We start from the raw sequence: 24,873 nt of genomic DNA, 5'->3' as shown, positions 1-24,873 counted from the left end.
AACAAACATAAAACTGCAATGTACCAACCAATATGTATAGAAACAGCCACAGAAAAAAAGGTTGTCATACAGAACTGAACAAACAGCCCCTGTGGCAAGTTGAACTTCCATAGCCACTGCTGGAAGATGGCGTAAATGTAAGTCTCCACCTTTAGGCCTCCTAAGAGTTGACGTTCATGTCTCCTTCTGAGATCTTCTGTCATCTGTAGTGTTTAGAGTGTGTTCAGCTCCAGTTTGTTGTGTCTACTCCAGAGGGCCAGCTGTTCAACCTTCCGTCTAGTGGCAGCTTCAGAATATTAAACATTGAATTTGTAGAGTGAAGTATGCTGTCTGTAGAAGCACTTGCAGGGGCCTTTACTGCTGCTGCTCATACATCTATTATCAGTGTCTAATGGCTTCGAGGTCACCAAAAAATATTTCAGTTTAGGTTTTATTTATGGTTTTTATTCTGACAAGTCAATGCAGTCTCACTTCCAACTTGTCAAACACCAAGGCTTGGTAAATCTCCCTTGGCTTCAGATACCAAGGCACAAACATACCTTTTATCGACGGTATTCGGCCTCAGCAATTTTTTGATGCTACAAGCAACAGCATAGTATAAAGAGCAAGAAAGTTTGCAATAGTTTGAGCAGGAGGGGCGGTAGATGGGTCAAACAATTTCAAACTTTCACTTGGGTTCCTGGAGTTCATTAAACATGTAAAATCAAAAGTCAGTGTTATTTTATTTTGTGGTAGCATGTGTAGCATGCTAGGCTAGTGACTTATGTGACATGTGATGTGGCGTTACATTACATTAGTAAGAAACATACTTATTTTAAGCCAAACCATTATGTTTTTTTGCCTAAACCTAAGGAAGTAAACCTAAAGACAAAGTTTTTAAACCATGTATGCAGTCTGAAAACTTTACATTTCCTGTTAATATGGAGGTTTATTTTGAAAAGACACAATACAAGTAACAAGTGGTAAATTGACATGTGGACCCTGAAAATCCAAAACTGATGCAGGAGGGTTACCCAGAGCATCTTAGTTTAACATTAAAGGCCAAAACACACTGGTGCCGTATGACACACGTCAGAACAGACACCCTATTCTTCTCTATTTACAAACCACAGCACTTCTCGCTATTGTCCCATTTTCCAGCATCACTGCCCTTGAAAATGCGCTTCTTTTTCAGAGAAAAGCCTATTTTGTACTTCCCAGCTCCCGTAGTAGCAGCTCTGTTGAAGAGCAGAGAAGAAGAACTTTGGCGCCATCTATCGTTTGTTTTACTGTCGTCGTTATCGGTTGTTGTATCAATGTCTGGTTGTCGTGGTCGTCCTGTGTTGTGTGTTTTCTTTTTCTTCCTGCGTCTTCTTCCTCGTCTTTTGTTCTATTGGGGGTTGGCAACCAGTTAGTCACATTACCGCCACCTAGCAGAGTGGAGTGTGCAATACAATTCTGGTTAACGCCCCGCAGCGCAATGCTTTCTGTGTGTGTTGGGGGCGGCACTTGACTTGCGTCAATGACGCCGCCGTCATGTGACGCTGCCGGTGTGTTTTGGATTTTAGGGCCACTGACCAAGCGTCAGTATTTGATGAGTAAGTAGTGAGAATGTGTCGCAGTGTGAAAATGTGGAGAAAAATACATTATACCCAACTGTCACCTTCCATTCTTCCATGTCCTGTAGCAGATTAAGCGATCCCTCCCTTAATGACTTCATGTAATTGCATTTCTGATTTAATTGATGTATAAATGATGTACTTATGTAAATTGCACTTTTAATGACTATGTTCTAATTTGTTAGCCTTGTTTAAACTTTGGGCCCAAACTTGTCGCAGTCTTTCTGTGAACATACGTATACAGATCTCTTGAGACTTAAAAACCAGAGTTTGTCAGACGGCGGTGCATGTGGAGAATAGCCCATTACACATTAGCGGTAAATTAAGTGTCTGTGTGTTTACTGAGGTACATTCACCCCCAGTGTGCCTGTCTGCCTGCTTGTGTGTAAGCGTGGGTGTGTCAGCTGCGATTTGTGAGTGCATCTTGATCCCCTCCCCAGAGAGTCCATGCTAAATTAGGATGCATATTATTTAAAGATGCCCTGGGCTGAGTTTCAGCTGGGTATATTTGTGCAGTGAATATGTTGATTTTTATGGTGCCCTGTGTGCGCCTATTCATGCTGCCAGGGAGGCAATCATAAGCACAGAAGTGTTTGTATGAAAGGAGAGGAAGTCTTGAGCTCGATTTTGTCTGCAATGAATTCAAATGATTCGCTCTCTTGGGATGTTCAAAGCACTGTGTTGAATTTATTTTGTTAGTTCTTTTTTTCAGTGATGAATAGCACAGCCTCTTAGATATATCTGAAAATAAAACCTTGTGATTAATGAGTGTTTAAATTTTAAGTGTACATGTATTTATGTCTAGCGTGGGTTGGATCTTTGGGAAAGGATCTCTTAAACTGCTGACAGAGGTTATGTGACTATAATGTGCCAAACAAATATATTTAGAGACCATAAACCTTCAATTTCCTGATTTTTTTTAAACCTTTGTTCACCTTCAGGCTTTTATTGTGTTCCAACATGATGTAATTTTATCAGTAAACCATTTTCAGGTATAGAGCATTTCAGAGGTTGTTTGTCTGCTAAATTAATGGCTCAGTGATGGAAGAGTTCCATTTAACAATTCTCAATCATGACAGGTGGGTGATATAGATCTGCTTCAATGGTATTTGGAATTTGGCCCACAAGAGAAGCCAGTTGCCAAGGTGAGAGATTGTTTTTTGCAATGTGCTGCTAAGCTTTCTTGTTATCTTTACATCTGAAGGAGAGCTGTTTTCTAATTTGGCCATCACGTATTTCCAGCCATTTTTACAAAAGTAGACTAGTTTGCGTTGCTTAAAAAAGTCACATTTCAGAGTCAAGGCCTTACCTCAAAGTCTTCTGTGAATGGTTTGCACATGATACACAAAATTGTCATATGCAAGAGCGTTGTAATCTGGAGCGTGCCGTTACCAGCAATGTTACTGCTTTTGTTCACACTTAAGCTGCATTGAAAATATTACAAGGGAGCACTTTTCAGATGACGCCAACATAAATGGGCAGAGCATTTACATCACAGCGAATTCCTCACAGGAGCTATAATAATAATAATAATAATAATATTCTCCTTTAGCAGCTTTTGCACAGAATTTCACCTTTATTGCACACAGAAATCAAATGCTTCCAGTTCTTTGGTATTGCTGCTATCTGTTTTTTCTTTGATCCGAGGAACACAAATAGATATCACTGCTGCAATGATGCAACTCTCACGGATTGTGCTTTTTCATCCCATTGGCTGAGGTCATTGAGGTTTGCTACATAGTGTAATTGATAACATGATGTTACATGATGTGTGCGCTAATGGTCAGAATGGCACATGGGAGACATTCACCTTTCTGGCAGGAATCTGTTCATTTGAACCCAAACCACAAACCTTATGCTAAGGCTGACCAACCAACTGAACTTCTCCCAGCAGCTTGGAGTAGGGTCACAGCTGCACTGAAGGTGGAATACAGTATGTTATCTGAGCAAGCCAGCACTAACCTCTATCCAAGGCCCAAACATCCTTTGAATCCCAGCACTTGTTCTATCCATAGCCCCAACTCCAGTGGCAGTATTGAATATCAGCTTCATGGTGAAGCTGCAACAATATTGTGTGTAATGAGATTGCTGAATATCGAAGGAAGGCAGTCAACCAGCTCCTTATAGCAGTGGTTACTCTGTCACTCTACAGATAAGCTCAGGGATCTTTTGGGCCCAAATTGAATCTGGATCATAATGATCCTGATCTGGAAATCCTATGTTTTGTTGTCCTGTATCAGATAATCCATCTTACTTGTGTGCCAGTTTTTCAAGGCAACATTGGATTGGATCACGCTGATCTAGATACAAACTTTTCAGTATTACCAAATCTCTCTCATGACCTTCGACCTTCTGAAACAGATATACAACCTACCACAAAACTGTCAATACCTACCTTCCAATACCTACAACCAAAAGAGACCATAAAAAAAGTTATTGATATCCACAATTTCCACATACTGACCCCTCCTTTATTTTTGCAAATAAATTCACTCAAACCTAAGAAATTACTTTCTCAGATCTATAAACTATAAACTGTTCTCATTTCATGACATTACTACCTCACTATCAATAGACAAATGGACTTCAGACCTACAGATTCAAACAGGTATCAATTGGCAAATAATTTGTAACAACACATTCACCATGTCATCCAACTCAAATATACAGCTAATTCAATACAAAGTACTACATAGAGCACACATCACCACCCATAAAATGTACCTGATGGGCCTCACTGACACCAACACCTATACACACTGTCCATCCATAATAGATAATTACCCCATGCATTCTGGTACTGCCCCCAAGTCAAACAGTTTTGGTCGGAGGTCATGGGAGAGCTATCCAAGACTGGTGACCTCTCCTCTCTGTCAACCCCAAAACATCTTCAAACATTCATCCTCATCTCTACAGCTGTGGCAAAAAAAATCATTTTACTTAACTGGATAGACCGAACTAAATTATCACTAAACCACTGGTACAACCTGTTAACGGAACACTCAAATTTAGAAGAAATGTCATTTACCATAAAAGAAAATATCACCTATTACAACAACATCTAGTCCCCATTTTTACAATTTATCCAGAGCTGATCCCTCCAAACACCACATCACATTGTTTTTTTTCTTTCTCTCTTTTTTCTCGCACCAAGAAATTTGACACCCCTCAGTAGGTCTGCTCAATACTCCTTAGCACAGCCCCCCCTATTCTTGATTTGTTTTGAGTTAGAAAAACTTGATGATGACATTGACTTATTGATTTGCTTTTGTTTTTTTTTGTTAGTTAGTTTGTTTGTTTGTTCCGTAATTGCCCCTTGTTCCATACTGTTCTGTACTTGTCTAGTTGTCCTGTGTGTACTTAAATGTTCAATAAAAAAAAAAAAATCTGGAAAAACAGTGCTCCAAATTAGACTACACATCGCAATGCAGGCTATGTAGCTATGTAAGAACAACAGGTAGAGTAGCCAGCATAGGGTTGGGTCACTTAAAGTCTTTTTATTTGAAAAGACAGAAAACAACATGAGGAATGCAACTGTTAGTAACAACTTTTGACCGCGTCATTGTAATAAATATAAAGTGATAAATAAAAGTTGTTATTTTGGGCATTATATTCTTGTGACAAAATCTTTTTTTTTTTAAATTCTGCTTTGCTATCACTGTAAAAATTAGACCAAGTAAGTGCAAAATATAAATATATGTAAATATTTTATTACATTTTGTTCTTTAAATCCACCCTTTATGCACTAGGGGTGGGGTAAGAATCGATACGGTATAGTATCACAATATTTTTGTGTGGCATTATCGTAATGTCACACAGTGCCAAGTATCAATTTATTATATATATATTATATGAATTATTAATTTATACATGCAAATTAAACTTTAGGTAGCCTACTAGAATAATATTTCAATTCCTTTTTCAGTCCACTAGATACATTTTGCTGGCTGAGTGTAGATGAACAGACTGACAACTTAACCTTATTAGATAAAATATAAGTTTTCCTTTGGGGACATAATTTACAGTTGAAAAAAAAAGGTATAAATCGCAATATATCGCAATATATTATCACAATACCCAACAATTGCAACATATTTAAAATTGCAACAATATTTTGTCATGATTTAAGTATCGTGATAATATTGTATCGTGGATCCTCAGGTGATTCCCACCCCAAAAACCCACTCTTCTGCTGGGATCAGGATAATCCTGATTTTTTTTTGGATCAAAGGTATTCCAATCATACTACAAAGATTTTACCACATGTATGAAAGGTTTGTTCCAGAGCAAAACCAAAATTGCATTGCATGATTTCATCTGATTTTGGAATCCTTTTTTTTCTTTTGAACAATCCATTTTCAAGATTTGATCCAGTGTAATAGCCGAAATCCGATCAGATTACTCCTGAAGAACTAGGCTCCGGATTTAGGAAGACGTGGTCACTGATAAGGCAGTGTATTACGCTGGTTAGCTGGGTATTCCTGTTACAATTTAATTTCTCGCTGAAGTTTGTTTTCATTACTTTGACTTTTACTCTACTGGTGTAGCTTTATCTTTGTGTGTGTGTGTGTGTGTGTGTGTGAGGAGAGAGAGGGAAGCAGCAGTCTGGGGGTGCTCACTTGGTCGACTAACCTGCGTTCACATTCCTACCATTCCTCTCTGCTGTATGCTTGGTCACATGAGAGCAGAGGAGTTACACTGACGGTGGTCGTGCAGGTGGGAAGATTTGGGTAAAATATTTCAGTGTCACTCCCGAGTTGTAGTTTAGCTCCAGAGTTATGATATATTGATGAGAACATGCTGCAGAGGGGAAAGGCAGCTCAGGAAATTCACATGCGTAGAAGGACTGACACACAGGACTCTGCTTTAAATCATGGATACCTCATATTACATCTAACGGTCATAGAATACACACATTGAGGAATCTCTGAAATATTTTGTGCATTCATCCTGAGTACACTCGGCATTTAATTCTCATTCAGATGCAGCATATTACCCAAAGATCACAGCACATCTCTCTCACATCAGTGATGGGAAATGTCATTATTAAGAACCCCAGTGTGAGCATAATAATATGTGAAGTTCACTCAGTGCAGTATGCCCTTCCTCAGTGCATGTACCAGGTAGTGTCACATAGCAGTCTCATTCATCATCCTGACCTTGTGTGAGATGCTCAACCCGGATCCTTGCACACGAGCATTATAATGTACATGTGCCTCACTTCAAAGAGTGGAGTTGAGTAAGAGGAGAGTGTTTTTCCATATAAAACCTTCCAGCTCATGCTATTGTCCCGCGTCTCTCTCTACATACCGGGAACCTACATTACCAGTACACTGTCTCATGCGCCAGTGTCACCAGCAAACATTCCTGTACATTCACTGCGCTGCTGCGTGAACAAACAGATTCTGATTCGGATCTCCCGTGTTACTCCCATGTTATTTTTATTGTCTCGCTTTGTTGACTCATGCAAGTGGGCCTGGCACTTGACATGGCCATGTGGAGGCCCCATGCTGCTGGGAGGCCCTGCATACAGGAACGCTGCTCTGTGATTGGAGGAAGCCAGACTGGGATGAATGAGCACTGTACATAGAGCAGGAGGCATGAGGGACTGCACTGGTACGCCCCCCCCCCCCCCCCCCCCCAGAATCACCACCACCATTCTCTATCCCTCGTTCTCTGCTCTGCTCCCTTTTTTCCCTCTTGTGCACACACAGGAGCCATGTTTGTCTCACTACAACCCTCCTTTTCTTTAATTCCACACTAATGCCAGTTGTCAATCCACTAACTTTGAGAAGAGTGTCACTGTGCGATAGTAAATGTAAACGTCAGTCTTGCAGTACATTGCTGTATGCAAAATATGGACACTCTTTGTATTCGATGTTGGAAACAGTAGAGCTATTGTACATCTAAGTACAGTGTGACAGGTGCAGAGGCAGGTTGACAAATCATTACACAAGTTTTGGTATCATGTAGAGCTGAAACAACGTAGAGCTATTTTTTAGCAGAAATGCCAAAAATCCAAGGCTTCCAACTGGATGTCTTTGTCTTCCATGAAAGTAAACTATACATTTTGTTTTCTTTGTTTTGTTTTTTACAGATGAGACAAAGCATCCAGTTTAAATATGTCAAATTGGGCTGAAGGACATGCTGATGGGTATTTTCAGTATTGTCTGATATTATATAAACATAGAACTGTTTGATTAATCAAACAAACAAACAAAAAAAACCTTTTAACTAAGATTAACTAAGATTAATTAATGATGAAATTAACATTTTTCATCATCTTAACATGCCAATAATGTGCTTTTGGGAGGTAATTAGTTGGTAATAGTATAGATTTGTTTGTTTTTGAATTGCAGTAAAGATTTTCAATATGTCACTTGATCTTGATGCAGAGGTCCCGAGCAGCGACAGAATACTTAAAGGGAAACTTCAGTATTTTTAACCTGAGCCCTGTTTTCCCATGTTTTTGTCTCTAAGTAACTACTGGAAGCAACCATTTTTGAAAGTGGTCCATTATTAGGCAAGCACACTGCAGCAACAACCCAACCCTTGCGAGACTTTGGAGCGAAACTTCTCCTTGAGTGAGACTTGGTTAGACGTATAACAGATCGGATCAAGCAAGGTTAAGGGAAACATTTTATATCTTTGAAAGGTCCTTTCCATCATGTTGTCAGACATTAATAATGACAATCTGAGCCTGTTAGTGGCAAGAAGAAGCACTTTTAGTGGACATATACTTTGATGGTGCAATATTGCCCTTAACAATCATATTGCAGCTGTTTTGGCAGTTTCATTTAATACTGGACCAATTTCAAAAAATGCTGTTCCCATTAGTCACTTTTCATTCATTCATTCATTCATTCATTTCCATAACAGCTTATCCTCTTGAGGGTCATGGGGGGGCAGGAGCCTATCCCAGCTGACATTGGGTGATAGTCAGGGTATGTCCTGGACAGGTCGCCAGACTATCGCAGGACTGCGAGAGGAAGCTGGAGTACCCGGAGAAAACCCACACTGTAATGGGGAGAACATGCAAACTCTGCACAGAAGGGCGCCCTCCTGGAATCGAACCAGGAACCCTCTTGCTGTGGAGCAACAGTGCTAACCAAAGTTTCTTCCGAAAGGTTCTATATTAGAGAAGGTGAACATAATACAGCAGCAAACAAGTAACATGTAATGGCATCCTGAGCAGAGAATGAAGCTCACACTCCCTCTGTGTGAGTCTTAATTCAAGCTTCTCATTTTTTTTCTGGAAGTTAGGCTGGCTAGGCTATATGTTAGCGCATGTAAGGTCCTCCTTTCGTGTCCTCCTGGTTAGCTAGTTACCGCTGCTCCTCACTGCACTCAAACGGTAGTTACAGCTGATAACATAGGGATGACGTTGTCATGAAACCACCCACCTTCCAGTTCCCCACCAGGTTAACATAGTTCTGTCAGCACTGCTGCCATTGTTAGCACTGTTAGAGCTGTTGGAGCTGTTAGCACCATTAGTACAGCAAGCACTGCTGGCCACTGCCATTTTGGCTCAGCCACCTCTTATCTGTGTTTGCTTGTGACTTCAGATGTGAGAGGCGTGTGTAGGCACTCTTGGCACAGACTCTGAATGATGTATAGCACCTTTAATTTAGAAATATGCTTGAAACTGTTTTCTATAAGAGAAGAAAGTGCATGAAGTGAATTCTATTAATACTGCAGCTCTGACGGTAGCTGTAAACTCAGTCAACTCTCCAGCGCACTGAGTAAAGTCTTTGCTTCATTCTATCAGCTTGCTGACAGTGAGAGTGAGTGTGTGTTTGTGGTTAAGATGACGGGGTGTGAGAAGAACCCTGCTGTATCGTCATGGGAGGAAACACAGCTTGAACGGTTAACACCTGACACGGCAGCTGTTCAGATTGTTGAGTGACTCACAGCCTCGCTGTGGATTCAGTGAAATGTTGAGCGCTCTGTATGCAGCATTGCTTAACTAGTAAACAGAGACTTTTATTTGCCATCAGAGCAATTTAAGACTCTAAAAGAGGGCTGAATGCGTGTCATGCTTCAGATGCCTGACGGCGCCCCTCATTTTTCTGGAAAGATCCCTATTCCCAAAGCAACAATTTTAATAGGTAAAGCCAGAGATGAAGCCTACCTACTTGATAAAAGCCTAAATGTTTAGACAGTGGTGAAGTGCGTCTGTCAGTCAGACTTTCTGTTTCTTGCTATTACACAGGCATTTCTACCTGCATACCAAAATCTGAGAGGCTCCATCTCCCTGCAGGCTTTATCGCTAGCTGCCTCTCTGCTCAGATTATCACAACTGTGGCTTCAAAATATCGATTTATTCACACGCTGGATAGCTTTTGGCCACAAGCACGTGTAAGTGCCTGGGCTATTTTTTACCTTGTTGTTATCAATGTAAGGGGATTGAATTAGCAAACAAAGGCTGCGCTCAAACAACAGGCGAGCACTAGTTGAGCTTGATTTGAGGTTTGGTTTGTGGGATCCAGACCTACCACACATACACGAACACACACACAGTTATCCTGCTGTAAACGGCCCAGTGCTATCAATCAGACCATCTGTCGCTGTCCACTCAGCCCGTGTTTAGGTTTCAGTGCATCTTGATGTCCTACAACACAATTTTTCCGAGACAAGTACTACCTACATGTACAATGCAATACATTGCCAACATCATTCAGGAACAACTCGTAGCAATTATCTACTGCTGCTGTGTCAATTTAGCAGGAGGTACAAGGCAATCTGGTTATCCCTGCTTTTGAGTGCTTTAGTGGTCCCTCTTCACAAAAGCTCCTGTAATCACATTTCTCTGCTCTCTTTCAATTGAGTCTCAAGGCTGCCCTAATCTTATCTGCACTGTTCAGTCCTGTATTTCATTCTGTAATTCTGGGTTTCTCTCTTGGTCTTGTATCCACTCTCTCAGTTTCTTTTTTGTGACCTCTGTCAGCCTACTTGGCACTTGTTATTCAGCACTATAGTACTTGTACCAGTTTCTAACCATGCTACTATGCAATGTCAGTGTCGTGGTCCATCCACCACTTTGGTCCTGATTGAAATATTTCAACAACTATTGGAGGGATTGCCGTTTCTTGGAGTATGAATTGTAGTAACTTTGGTGATTTTTACTACTTTAATTTATGACGAAATACCTTCAAAATGAATGACATTCCCATCAGCCTCAACTAGTGTTACTATGATACTGGAATTTCTAACTTTTATACAACACCTTAGAGAAGATACTAATATTCAATACCAGGGGGAAAATTGACCTTGAGAGCATACAATTTCATATTTTTAATTGAAAGATAAATATAGGCTATAAGGCTATAATGTGAGGTTTTTTTGCCCTTGTAGCAGAGAACTACAGAAAATAAATGAAACCATTTCAAATTTTCAGTATCGATAAGTATCAATAAAAAGACATTTTTGACAACATCTCAGCTGGACTGTGTGTGTAGTGCTATTTTGCTAATGTTAGTATTCTAATTTGCTAAACTAAGACGGTGACATTATACTTGTTAAGCAAAACATGTTAGCCTTGGCCTTGTGAGCAGCTTAGCATGCCAATGCTAGCATTTAGCACTAAGCATCACTGTGCCTAAGTACAAAAGCCAGCATGTTGTCAGGACTTTGTGTTAAGTACAATTTTACTAATGTTAGCATGCTAATTTGCTAAACTAAGATGATGAACATTATACCTGTTAAACATAAGCACATTAGCATTGTCATTGTGGGCATCTTAGCATGCCAATGCTAGCATTTAGCACAAAGTATCACTGTGCCTACAGAAGCCAGCATGATGGATATCAGGACAAGGTCAGAACTGTGCAAAACAGATGACAACATACAGTATAAATACTGGGGTAGAGGACTGGGCAATATGACACCATGCAATGGTAGAAATGTGTCCACCAGTAGAGCTATTTGGGGCAGGCTACGTAACATTGTGTATGGGTCCCTGCGAGATGACATAAATCCAGCAGCTTCACATGGTAACATGATTATGGCTGACATGAAGGAGGAGAATGAAGCTGTGAATACAGAAATCTATGAAAATATTGTTCTCAGGAACAGTAAAGCTTTGACTTTGAAAGAATTTAAGCTCTACTATTTTGAGTCTTTTTTTTTTATCTTGTGTGTTTTTTTTCTTGTGGGGAAGCTATTTTTTATTTGTATGGAAATTCCAAATAAACACAGAAAATAGTCTTGTGATAAAGTACATTATAGTTATTTTAAACCATTTCTTAATTGAATTTAAAGAACATATCATAATATATAATGTTACCTTGATATGAAATTACATATACAATGACTGGAGATTTGGTCCATATTGCCCACCCCTACTGGCAGCATCAGGAAAAAAGAACATTCAATTCATTTTGTGAAGCACCAGTTTTAGCTGAGCCTCTTTGTCCATATCTCATATAGTTCCTGAAAGGCCTGAGGTATTGGATAGCTTTGCTTGAGAGACTGGAAACTTGAGTTGTGGCCTCGGGGTCATGTGGTGTCCAGTCTCTGTTGACAGCGAGCTGGGCAGGGTGAACTATTCACTGCGTTGGGTCACTCTCCTCCTCCCGCTCCTCCTCTCTCTCCTTCTGTTCTCCCAAACATTTTGTGAATAGGTGATCCATTAACAGAAAAGGACCAGCGGAATAGTGTTGATGGTATCAAGAGCGCTGTCCTCCCTACTTCTCCATTTCCCCTGCCTTTTCTCTCTTCTTCTCTGTGAGGGTGACAGACAAGGACTGTCTGTATTTTTGTCAGTGTGTGTCTTGTTTCTCTTCTGTCCCTTTCTTTTTTATGTGTGTGTGTATTTTATCGTGAACAGGACTGCAAATCAGTCTTCAGTCTATCCATTTTATCTCCTGATATATGGCAGTAGTGTGGAGGTGCACCACATGTGAATTTATTTAAAAAATCTAGGGAATAGTACCCACATATATTCATATTTATAATAAATTACTGTAATTGGCATGATTTAAAAGATATTATACGCCCAAATATGGTGTCAAAATAATTTCTGATCTGCTAAGGGGCACCCTGTCATTTGTGTGTGGAGTGTTTGCGTCTTTGTTTCTCTTTTTCTCTCCTGTTGTCCTGTCATGGTCCTCGGGTTTGTTTGTAGTAACCACAACACAGGCTCTATTTCATCCCCTGGCCCTTTTATAAACCACTGTCCTCTCTCTACTTAGTGTAAGCTATGAACCTCTTGGCACAATGCCATCACAATCCATTCAGTACAGGTTGGTGGGACCACGCCGTCGCGGCTATATCCCAGAGTGCATCCTGTCCTTTCCAGCAGCTCCCATTTGTACAGTAAAATGGCAAAATGGCCACTTCACAGATCCCCCCCACCCCTCCACCCCCTTCACCACATTGTGTCCACATGATACACTGATAGTTACTCTGTGGGCGTGCGTGAGTCTGTGTGTGTGTGTGTGTGTGTGTGTGTTATAATGGGCATGTGGGAACATGTCAACGTGTGAACATGTGTGTATGTGTGTGTGTGTGCTGCACATGGCCACAAATCCAGGGCATGTGGAGGTTTCTGGTGGGAACGTATGACTCAATATCAAGTGTTTTATTCCCAGGTGAAACAGCCACTACCTGAAATATGTGATATACTTACCATACCTTTTTTTTAAAGGATAACAGGTCATGCTAGTCCCTCAACAGGACTCTACTCTTACTGTAACTTTCTTTAAGCTGGACACCTATGTTTCATTTCATCTTATTATATAATTAGCTGTACACAGGTTAATTGGGAAAATTAGTGTTTTCCTGCTTTTTTTCTGTCTTGCATGTTCCTCATCACACTTCCACTCCAGTTTTATGAGACGTAATGGCTTCCATATCCAACGCCGAATGATCCCCACCTCTCGCCAAGTGAAACCATTGGCAGTGAGCTGGGAAATGGCTGCTAACGTTTTAATGACTTAATGAGACCTAATTAGTTGAAATGGGAGCAAGGAAGAGAGGAGCAGTGGAGGTGATCTGTGTCAGTGTGTGTGTGCTCGCACGCTTATACACTGATGTTTCTGTTCCCACATGAGTGTGAGTGTGTTTTAGTTTTCTTTACATGTGTGTTTCTATGTGTCTCTTGGTGCATGCATGTTTATGTTGTCTCCATGGCAGGTTTGTGTGTGTGTGTGTGTGTGTATATGCCACAGCGCGGCGCAGCCTTTCTCAGCATTACCCAGCCTCTTCATCAGGAAGTGATGGTGGGGGGTCAGGCCTCATTTAATCAAGGAAAAAATTCCATCTCCCATTAACTTAATTAATCCAACGCTGGAGAAAGAGAAGCTGAAAGAAACCTGTCCGTGTGTGTATGTGTGTGTGCTAATGTAAGTATGTGAGAAAATAGTGTTTCTATGCTGGATGCATGAAGAGGTTTGTCAAATGACCTATAGAAAGGAAGTTTAAATGATATTACTGCGCGGGTACAGTAATGACTTCATAAAAAAGACGTTTAAATTGGCTTAACCTTAATTTATATTTGTCAGCTATATATGAACCCCAGTTGTAGGCAGAAGTAAACAATCTAACATTACTGTGGTGACACCTCACTTGTGTAACTCTGTGTATAACATTGTAATGTATGCAGATTATTTCACCTCTTTGCCAAGAGCTCTGTCCAAGAGATTCAGTAGAGCTTTTTATTTTTAATAAATAAAAATAAAGGATATCATTTTAAAAATGTAAACTTTAAAATGAAATGTAGTCCAGTTTTGACAGATGGCTGGAAGTCTTTTCTCGGCTGTGCTGCTCCACCAAGAAACAGACACTCTGGAAAAGAGTAGATTATATATTTTTTATTAGGTGATGGATTTCTTCTGATTGCATTGCAAGAAAGCGTAGTGTGGTGATTTAAATCATAAGCTAGCAAGTAATTCCTGCTGGGTTTAATTGCTGCACTGCACTTTTACATCCAGACTGTGGAGGTCAAACAGAAGTGATAGGTTAATGTTGTTTTTTTCCCCAAAGGCTGCCGAAGCTAATTTGAAACTAGCGAGGGTTGTGACTGCAAAACCTCCCCATTCACACAGACTACTTACATCTGATGACTGGCAACAACCCAAACATCTCTGCTTCACTGTCAGTGATAATGTGTTCAGTTGAATTCTGACACCGCAGTAATTGTGGCTACACTTGAGAGCTCAACACATAAGTCAGCCACCAGGTTTGTCTATAGGGGTGGTCAGACAGTAAGAGTACAGAGGTTTTAAAAGCAATATGAGGGAACTCACTTCAAAGCTTAGAAGGTGCTAAATTGGTAGAAGTACTTTAGTCACATAAATGAAAATGAAATCCAAGGAATTTTAAAAATCCTGACAACATACAGTATCTCAAATAGAATTACCCAACAGCAAGGATGGATTACTGTACAGGCCTACCAGGCACAGGCCCAGGAGCCTTAGGTGTCAGGACATACTGACCACAAAAAGACACAAAGACATGCAAAGGAACCACAAAGAGACACAAAACCACAAGAAAATGTTCTGAGTTACTATGACAAGCAGATCCTAAACAAAAAAAGAGACAAAATTACCACAAAGTCTGTATTTCAAACCTCGATGTAGGACATCACCCATTGGTTTATGGACTTTTGACGCCTCAAGTTCAGCATTGCAGCTGTCACCATCTCGTTTTTGGGGCCAAGAGTGACAATATTTGGGCAAGAGGCTAGAACTGTGGAGGAGCGAGGGGTGGATCTGATTGTGAAGCTGAGGACACTATCGGCAGACAGTCTGTTACTAAAGCGGCCCGCCCTTAATTAAACTTAATAAAATAAATGGGCAAGTTATATAAAAATTCACCCTCCTGTAGAGTTGTCATGAAGAAAGAAATGAGCTATAGAGACCAAAACCGTTTTTGTACCAGGCTGTAAACATATTTATTTCTGCTGTTAGTCAGACGTTTGAACATGGGAGTCTATGGTGATTGACTGGCCTCTGGAGCCAGCCTCAAGCAGCCGTTCAAAGAGCGGCAGTTTTTGGCACTTCTGTGTTGGCTCCAGTTTTCAGCCCCGGAGGTTGCTGCTTTATTTGTGCCCAGGAGCCCACTGTCTCATAATTCACCCATGCCCAATGGGGATATGATGAATGTCTCATCACAATTGCCACTTGTTGTACCTAAAGGTCTGACTGTAGCTCTTTAAAAAGTTTGATTCTCACTTCTTCTTTTATAAAATACAAGCATGAAAATGCAGTTACATTTCACCCAAGCACAAAGTGACTCACATTCAATAAGCTCCATTTTACAGCACTTCTCTGGTTGTTTGTAACTTTATTGTCCATTTACAAAGAAGAAAACATTCTCCAGCCTCCCCCAGATCACACAACAGATGTTAATGCACACATTAAAGGCATCAACAATAGATCATCGGTCGGATGTGTAGTATAGTGAAGTAGAGCTATTATTGCCCCTTACTTTAAATGTTTTTACTTTATTTGTGTCATGCCATTCAGCCTGCTCATAAAAGATAATGAACTGTCGTCGTGTCAGTCAGGGTTTGAAGTCTTCAGTTCTTTTTATCTCATATCTCCGTCTCTCTCTTGATCTTTCCCCTCTACTTTGTTCATCAACTCCCTTTTCTCCTAAGATTCTTTTTTCATCCTTTTCTTCTTTCACCTTGTTCTTTAATAGCAGTGTTAAAACTGTTTTGCAGCACTTACTGTTATAAATACAAGATAATATAAACTGTGTGGGTGAGAGACATTAATGTAATGACTGGAGAAAACTGTGTGTCAGAACATACACAACATGACTATGAATCATTTGCAACTTTCTTTCAAAATTATGTTTCCTAATGATAAATAAAAATGAAGTTTTAGCACGGTAATATTCCTGTGATTAGACAACAACATCTCCTTTGACTGGAGTTTGTGTAGCACTCTGCCGCTCATCTCACACCAGCTCATCAACCTCTCACTCCAGGACTTCCTCTCTCTCCCACTGACTTTAATGTCCTGCTGCTGACATACAAATCCCTTTGTGCCTCTGCGCCCAATTCATTTTCAGAGCTCCTCCTCTTCCTCTGACTCTGGCCTCCTGTCTGTCCCCAAAACACCCTGCCTCTGGAATGCACTGCCCCTCTCCATCTGTCTTGCCAACACTATTGATTCCATTGAAATTATGTTATAAGATGACAAATTGCGAAACGCTGAAATTGATAAAGTGGACAAAAAAAATGACAAATGACGCAGATGTCTGAATAATTGGATCAATGAAGAAGAAAAGTGCAATATTTAATTTATAGCTGATGTGTGATAGTGATCACAGAGCAATATAAAGGTTCCTCCAGAGGGTTGCAGCGAGGATCTGTATATATTGTGCACACATTACTCTGATGAATAGATGGTTAAAAATTAAGGATCATATTTAAAAAACAAGATGAACTTAATCAAACTTTTCCCTTTGTCCCAAACAGAAAAGCCTGTTTCCGTGGAGCTGAGCTGCGGGGCTGGGCCCAGCCATGTAGTGTTGGAGCCAGGTTTGCCCCTCTTGCTGGACTGCAACCTTGGGGCCAGCGATACACCCTTCAATGTCACCTGGCTTCAAAATGGCCAGCCTTTGCCTCCGGAGGGGGGCGACTTCCTGCAGTATTTGGCCAACGCATCCCTCCTCCTGCTGCCGACCTCTAAGGATGGCCAGCCTGCCCACGGTGTAGAGGGGGGCTACAGCTGCATGAGTGCCAGCGCCATTGGAGCCCTGACCAGCCGGACTGTAAATGTTCTCCTAGCAAGTAGGTGTCCAGCAGATAGATTTGCAACTCCAGCAGGGCTCTAGCATTCTAATGCCCAAGTATAGCATTTGTTTTGATTAAATGAATGAATCAGAATGTATGCAAATTAAAGCATATGTGCACATGTAGGGCCCCAGGTTAGCTGGAGGCTCAACATTGTGTTTAGGTGCAATACGAGTAGTATATTCTGTCTTTCTGCGGCCCTGATAGACTGGAGATTTGTCTATACTTTATCCTACCTTTTGCCTAATGCATGCTGGGATAAGCCTCAATTCTAAAGTGTAATAAGTTCATGGATAGAGAAAATAAATAGGAATGGATGGAGTAAAAGTAAAACTCAGTAATTTGATTGATCAGGTGATCAACAGAAAATTAATCGCTAACAATTCTGAGCAGTCATTTTAGTCATTTTTTTTAAGTAAAAATGACATAAATTTACTGTTTGCAGCTTCTCAGATGCAGACTTTTGCTGCTTTTGGAGTCTGCTATGATAGTGGTTTGCATATCTTTGGATTTTTCTACTCTTCGTTGTGCAAAATGAGACATTTGGAGATGTTGCCTCGGGCTGTGGGAAACTGTGATGGATATGTTAAGCTATTTCCTGATGTTTTATTCCTAATCATGAGGTTAGATTGTAGCATGAAACCAATATTATGAAGGCCTGAAAAACTATGATCATATCATATGAAAATACTGTATGCTACTGCATGTTACTTCATTGTCATTGTACATGTGGTGTTGTGTCTAGGGGCAGACAAAATGCTACAAACTGCAGGAGGAGTATGATGTAATGGAGGAATATTGGTTTGATTCATTCATCCATTTAAAGCATTCAGCTGGGTATACACACAGGGAGGGAGAGAGAGAGAGAGAGAGAGAGAGAGAGAGAGCAATGTGATTTGTCAGATTTGTCGGGGGAATTTCCCTGCATGGACGGAGATGAACTTGGTTTTCCTCTGCCTCAGATAGCAGACTTATTCTCTGGTGGAGCGCTAACAAGTGTCCTGGGAACAGGTACACTTTTAAACAACAGTCTGTTAAAAGGCATAGAGCGAAGGAGGTCGAGTGGGTTGAAATAAAAAAATGAACAGGGAGATGTAGGTGGGAGGGCCGAGAGGACAGGCTGTAGCTTTTTAATCGCCCTTCCAAGGAGGCCTCTTTCTCTCACACTCTTAAGTGGTAGTCTTTATTTAGTCATTAGCTTTGTGTAAAATGAGACTGTATCCTTTGTGGATGCCCCTGCTTTTGTCAGCTGTCACATGCCTATTTATGAGGATCCCTTGTTTAAGGGACAATAAGGCGTAAAGGAGGGGTAGGGGGTGTGTGTGGGATGAATGGTGAGACGGCAGAAAAGGCTAAAGAGAGTTTGCGGTGATGGTGAAAGGAAAAGCTTCAGAGACCATTAAGAATGACCTTCAGTTTGCATATGTGTGTATACGCACAGGCATGTGTGTGTATGGCTTTTGAATTAAATCAGCGGCGAGAGGCTATGAGATAGATGTGACCAGTGCGCAGGAGGTCGAAGCCGAAACTGCCTCAACATTGACATTGAGCGGACATTCCCATTTCCTACTGCGTCTTCGCCAGCAGAAATGAGACTGAAGAGAGAACGTAGCAGAGATCACATCTGTGAAAACACATTACGAAACCCACCTGCTCCAGTTTCCCTGTCGCAGTACATGATGCATGTGGCCTTGTCTAAAAGCATGTGAATGTGTTGGAAGGGGAGAGACGCAGTGAAAGAGACCTGCCTTCTCCTTGGATACAGATAAACAGTATTTTGGTCTGTACCTCACTTTTCTCTCGGCAGAATGCCAGAGGCGGCATACAGTGCGCGCATTACATTTCCCAAACACATCCACGGGTAAATGATGATGCAGGGGGAAAAAAAAGCAGCTTTTAATGTTAATTAGACCAATTAACCTTTCTCATTATGAGACTGCTGAGGTGAATGTCAATATTTCCTAATTCCTACCAGCTTTTGCAAACCCATTACAGTCAAAAAGCCGATGTCATAATCATAAAAAGTGTGCTCTCTCCTCCATACAAACAAGCTGTGTGCACTTAATACGTTTGCATTTTTGCTCTTCATTTACAAAGAATGTGGTAGAAAAGTACATTTTATTTATTTTTTTAGGCTTTAGAGATATTTTGTACACATTTTTATGCATGCATGTTGATTTAATCACAGTACCTCTTTATTTTCAACTCACATGAGAGTCATGTGATTTTAGTAAATTGTAATTTTGAGGCAGCTTGATATTAATGCATGCAATCATCATCACTCTCAAAATGTACATCTCTATGCACTCCATGCCTTTGAAAAAATGAAAAGGGGACGAGGAGAATCACTTCAAGATGAGCGATGGTAGTCCAAGCACATCTAACACTAATTTCCAGGCTCAAGCATTTATTTCAAACAAAAAAAAAAAAAAAAAAAAAAGTTCCACAGAGTATAAATGGTTTCCTTTTGTCAGTGTTGCTGTGTGACAGGTCATTCCTGCATGAATGCCAAACCTGACAGAACTGAACACCTTTATAAAGCTTAAAAGGGCAGCATACTGTAAATAGGAAATTAAAATTTCATACTGCACATATTTCCCAGTTGCTATTACAAATATCTGTTGAGGCTGGGGGCATGCTTGATGGGTTTTCACACTGTTAGTCAGCCTGAAAGCTGGGTAGCAGAGAGGTCACGGGTGGAATTATCTGCTTGCACAAGGGGAGGGGAAAAATGCTGCAATCTGATAGCTGTGGAGCCAAAGAGTGGGGCATAGATAGGGGGACAGACAAAGACAGAGAAAGAGTCCAGGGTAAAGTCAAGGGCAGGAGAGAGAGAGAGAGGGAAGCAGTGAAAAAAGACGAACAAGAGTGAGCAAAGAAAGACGAGATGGGGACTTTTTATTTAGTGCATTGAAGGGTTACACACTTCTCATAGAGCAGTGCCCAAGGAGCTGCCTGAGAATATTTTTAAAAAAAAAAAAAAAAAAAAAACATAGAGAGACCTTGTTGCTAGGAAACAATTGCACATATTTTTTGACCCTGTGGCTGTATATGTCACCTTTTGTTGGGGGTGTTATTCTGAAAAATGCCATGGTGCCAGGTGCGTCTGTCATGGAATTTCATTGCGAGGGACACTCATGGAGTCCTGGGAAAAGACTAATATGATTATGCTTTGACAGAGCGGAGGTGGAAGCCCAGCCAGTTGCCATTGTTCCATCACAGCACAGGAAAAGTGTCTTCTCTGAGCACCCTCCTCCCCCTTTTGCATTAAAGTGTGCTCATGTGCACTCTCGCTGATCAGCTGTTGTTCACCACTCACATACAGACACCCCCCCACCGACACTCATGCACATACGTAGATGCACACAGTGATCCAGTAATGAAATCACAAGCAGTCCGTGCACAGGCATCAAGGCGCAAGCTGGAGCACTAGAGTAAACACTGAGGTACAAGTAGTTTGCACTCAAGTTAACACACATGCAGTGAGTCTGGCAGTGCTCTTTGGCAGTGTCACAGGTGGAATGTTTACATGAGGGCATCATGCTGTGTAATGGCTGGAAGTAGAAGGGTTTAATGATCAACTCCTGCAAAGCTCGCTATGCAACAGTCATTGCAAGTGTTTCTAAAATGAATCAAATGCTTTCTGCTACTACGGCCAAGCAAGTGTGTGTGCCTCTGTGTACTCATTGAGAAACTTTGTTCCCTCAGCGCGGTAGGAAAACACAGATGGCCAGTTTGTTGCCATGACTAACAGTTGGTGTGATAGGGGTTAGGGTAATCTCGGAAAGTCCTCCCAGTGTCTCATCAAGCTTGCAGTGGTTTCTGGAGGAAATCTTGTCCAATAAATTGGGGTAGCTTGAAATTCGAGAGGCTGCCATGTGATTGGCTGCAAGTTTGAAAACGCCCAGAAACAGAAACAAGTTTGGAAGCTAGTGTGAGGATCTTCACTCAGTCCTCCCTCCCAAAGTTTTGCTTGTCTTAACTCAGGAACATCCCTGTCTCTACTCTAATGCAGCTTTTTAGCCATGCTAGCTGCGGCTTTATGGATGGCAATGTTGGCCTAGTGGCCTGTAAGTCCACCACTAACAACTATTGGATGGATTGCTATGATTTTTTTTACATACAGAGGATGAATAATACTGACTTTGGTAATTACTTGACTCGACCTCTAATGACACCAATAGAATGCATGCAATTTGTGTTTTTAGTGAAATATCTCGATGAGTATTTGGTGGTTTGCTGACTTTTCATCGCGCCACCAGCGGGTAAAAAGTTCTCAAAATCTGCTAGATGGACTGGCACAAAACTGTGTATGGACATTCATGATTTCCAGATGATCTATCCTAATGACTCCGGTGATTCCCTGACATGACATTTCCTCTAGCGCCACAATTAGGCTGAACATTTGTGGTTTTGAGTTTAATGGTCCTGTGTGTATGGTTTAAGAGCATCTTGTGAGAAGGTTGCACACTGCAAACAACTGAAACCTCTCCCATCACTGTGTGCCAAACATGTAAAAGAACTATGATGGCCAACTCTAGAGCCAGTGTTTGGGTTGTCTGTTTTGGGCTAATGTAGAAGCAACATGGCAGACCTTGTGGAAGAGGACCAGCTCTGTATGTAGATATGGCTCATTCTAAGGTAATGAAAACACACATTTTTTTTAGTTTCTGGTGACTGTACACTAACGAAAACATAGGTATAAATATTATATCAGTAGCTAACTGGTTAATTTTTTTCAGAAATACCCTCCAAAACAAAATGATGTGTAATACAAGAGGCCTTTCCTTGTGGTTTCCTTGTACAGTAGGTGCTGCACTGGCACAGTGAGCTTTAGCACTGCGTCTCAAAGTGCTATACTCTTAGTGGTGTTGAAATTTTAATGTTTAATGTCTTGCCGTTTATTTATTATTTTGTGTTGGCTCTGCTGACAAACAGCTTGCTGGCCATGTTAACACACATAGTGGCCACTGCCCATCCTGCAGTCTCTGGTTGGAGCTAGCTAGTGGCACAACTCCAATAGTGTTGCTGCAGAAACATGGTGGCCACCCTCTGGTCTTTCCCTAGGTAGCCCTGGTAAGTAAGCAGCTTCATTTGGAGCTGCCACACCCCCTTAATATTGTTAACTAGCACCACCAACCCTGCTGACACCACTAATGGTGCTAACAGAGCCAATAGTTAACAATGTTAAAAGAGGTTTGCGGCTCAAAAGATTTGTGAGGTGCTCAGGGCAAGAGTTGCAAAATGAACCTATACTATGACATGCCAAAAAATTCTGACTATTGGAGGTATTGCTTGGAGATTTGGTAAACACGATCACGTTCCCCTCAGAATAAATTATCATAGACCATAACTTTTTATCTGGTGCCTAGTTTAAGACATTCCCATCAGTGCTAATCAGCAAACATTTGCATGCTAACACACTAAAATACAATGGTGAATCTGGTAAACATTACACCTGCTAAACATCTGCATTTTAGCAGCATCTGTGAGTGTAATTATATGAATATCCTGTTTATGAGGCTTATCCCAGTTATGATCATATTTGGGATATGATGTTTACATAAGCACAGAGAAAACAGGTTATCCATATTCCCCCTTATACCCTGTATACATCTCAGTTTCTGTCACAGCACTCCAGCTAGCATATTTGGGTTTCTCATAAACAGGAATATGGTGTTTACATGCTCAAACACATAAATGGGATACTTCAAAAACCTTATCATAAACAAGTTATTCATCTCCATGCACACTGGGAGCCTCTTATGATACCTATGTTAGCATAGCACAGTAACACCTCTGCACCTATACATCTCTATCTCTAAGTAAGATCTAATCTGTTGCAAATAAACATATGTTGTTTAGAAATTGTGTAATCTGTTCACATTTAACCACTTGTGTAATAAAACAGTATCTCTGCAGCTTTTTGAAATGCATGAATCAGCTTGTCCTTCCTGCAACGTAGATTTCTGTATTTAACACACCGCTGGATCTTTACATGTTTTCATGCTGTGCAGATTTGGTGTGAACACAGTTCTGCGATTAGCCTCACATGGAGAAAACGTGTTACAGAACAGGATAAATAAGCCAGAAAGAATGACTGATTACAAACTGTGTTTGTGTTCTGATGCATTTATTTATTCACACGTCTCAACTTGTTTTATATTATAGTTTACTGAACTGTATAATGATTTACAGTCTGTTGTGTCGCTAAGGTTGGTTTACTGCCTTCATACAGCACTGTATTTTCTAGCCTACTTACATCAGTTGGGATTTGGAGTCTCCTTCTGTTACCTTCCTGCTTCCTCACTGCCTTTGGTTGCCTCCTCTGTCTTCTTTCTTTGCTCTCTCCTTTGATCCACCCCCCACTCTGCACTCTTCAGTCACAGCTACAGGCGAAGTGGCTGGGACAGCCAACTGGTTTTGTTCTCTTCTCCAACAGCCTGTTGGGGTCAGAGGTTAGAGGCCCTCAGACAGTGCTCACTGCTGCCCCCTGGTGCTCAGTATTATCTACAGTAGGAAGCTTTCCCGTGCGTGTGAATGTGTTGAGGCGATGAAAATTGGAGCCTTGCCAAGACTCGACCTGCAGAGAGAAATAATCTAGCCAAGCCTGATTAAATCCCCAAATTTCTCCTAATCAGGACATTCAATGGTATTTAAATGGTCTGAACAAGTTTTTAATTAAATTACAAAATTGAAAATGGTACCTTTAAAATCCCTAAAATGGCCTGAATGCAATAATCAGAAGTCTGCATGGACAGATTCTGAACTTAAGTATGCCAGTTTTTAAAGAGCACTTAGTGAAATAAAGAAACTCCCATAAAGTTGATATTTTAAATGAAAAGGTATTAGTTTTGCTGCCCATTCAATTTAGTGCACTCATGTGTGTGTATGTGTGTGTGTGTGCTCTGATACTGTCCATGAGGGAGCTGTCAACTGGCAGTGAATCAGGCCTTCAAGATAATTGCATAGTCAGTCACATCATGTGTGACCTACATCAAACAAACTGTGTCCTAGAGGTAGCCGACATGACACTCACATTTTAGATCATTAAAGAAAAGGTCATTTGCAACAAGCGGTGGTTTAGATATGGGCCACTTTTTGTGTCTGTCCTCTGGGAAATCACCAATTCTTCTTTGATAGATACCTCCCTGACCTCTATCACCTCTTTACCCTCAGGTCTGTCCAAGTTCCATCAGGAGCCATCACCCCAAACGGTGCCCGCTGGGGGAGCTGCCCGCTTCGAGTGCCAGATTGAGGGAGTACCCACACCAGTTATTACCTGGGAAAAGGACACAGTGGCTGTCCCCGAGGACACAAGGTGACTCTTTTATGTGTTGGCGTTGACCTTCACCCCTTCTGATTTCATCTTTTCTTCTGTCTTTTTGTTTTCTTACAATATCAGTGAATGAACGATGTGATTACTCAGGCTTGTGTCAGGATTTCTGCTGTTTTAACCCAATTATTTTAAAAGTATATTCTTTTTTACCTCAAATTTTTCTCTTAATTTGTTCTCTCATTAACATC

General features: G+C 40.9%; 1 protein-coding gene across 2 annotated transcripts in view; it reads left to right on the top strand.

The window, feature by feature from the left end:
* The window catches only part of igdcc4 (immunoglobulin superfamily, DCC subclass, member 4), a 74,956-nt gene that overhangs the window by 8,858 nt on the left and 41,225 nt on the right, over nt 1-24,873 (top strand). For both annotated transcript variants that reach the window (XM_078161094.1, XM_033621438.2), the window contains exons 2-3: nt 17,029-17,343; nt 24,526-24,667. In XM_078161094.1, the coding sequence (XP_078017220.1) occupies nt 17,029-17,343; nt 24,526-24,667 (457 nt within the window). The remainder of the gene's footprint in view (nt 1-17,028; nt 17,344-24,525; nt 24,668-24,873) is intronic.

This window comes from Epinephelus lanceolatus, chromosome 2 (genome assembly GCF_041903045.1).
Source record: "Epinephelus lanceolatus isolate andai-2023 chromosome 2, ASM4190304v1, whole genome shotgun sequence".
Classification (NCBI taxonomy): domain Eukaryota; kingdom Metazoa; phylum Chordata; class Actinopteri; order Perciformes; family Serranidae; genus Epinephelus; species Epinephelus lanceolatus.
Note: the sequence above shows the minus strand (reverse complement) of the source record. Positions and strands in the feature narration are given on the sequence as shown.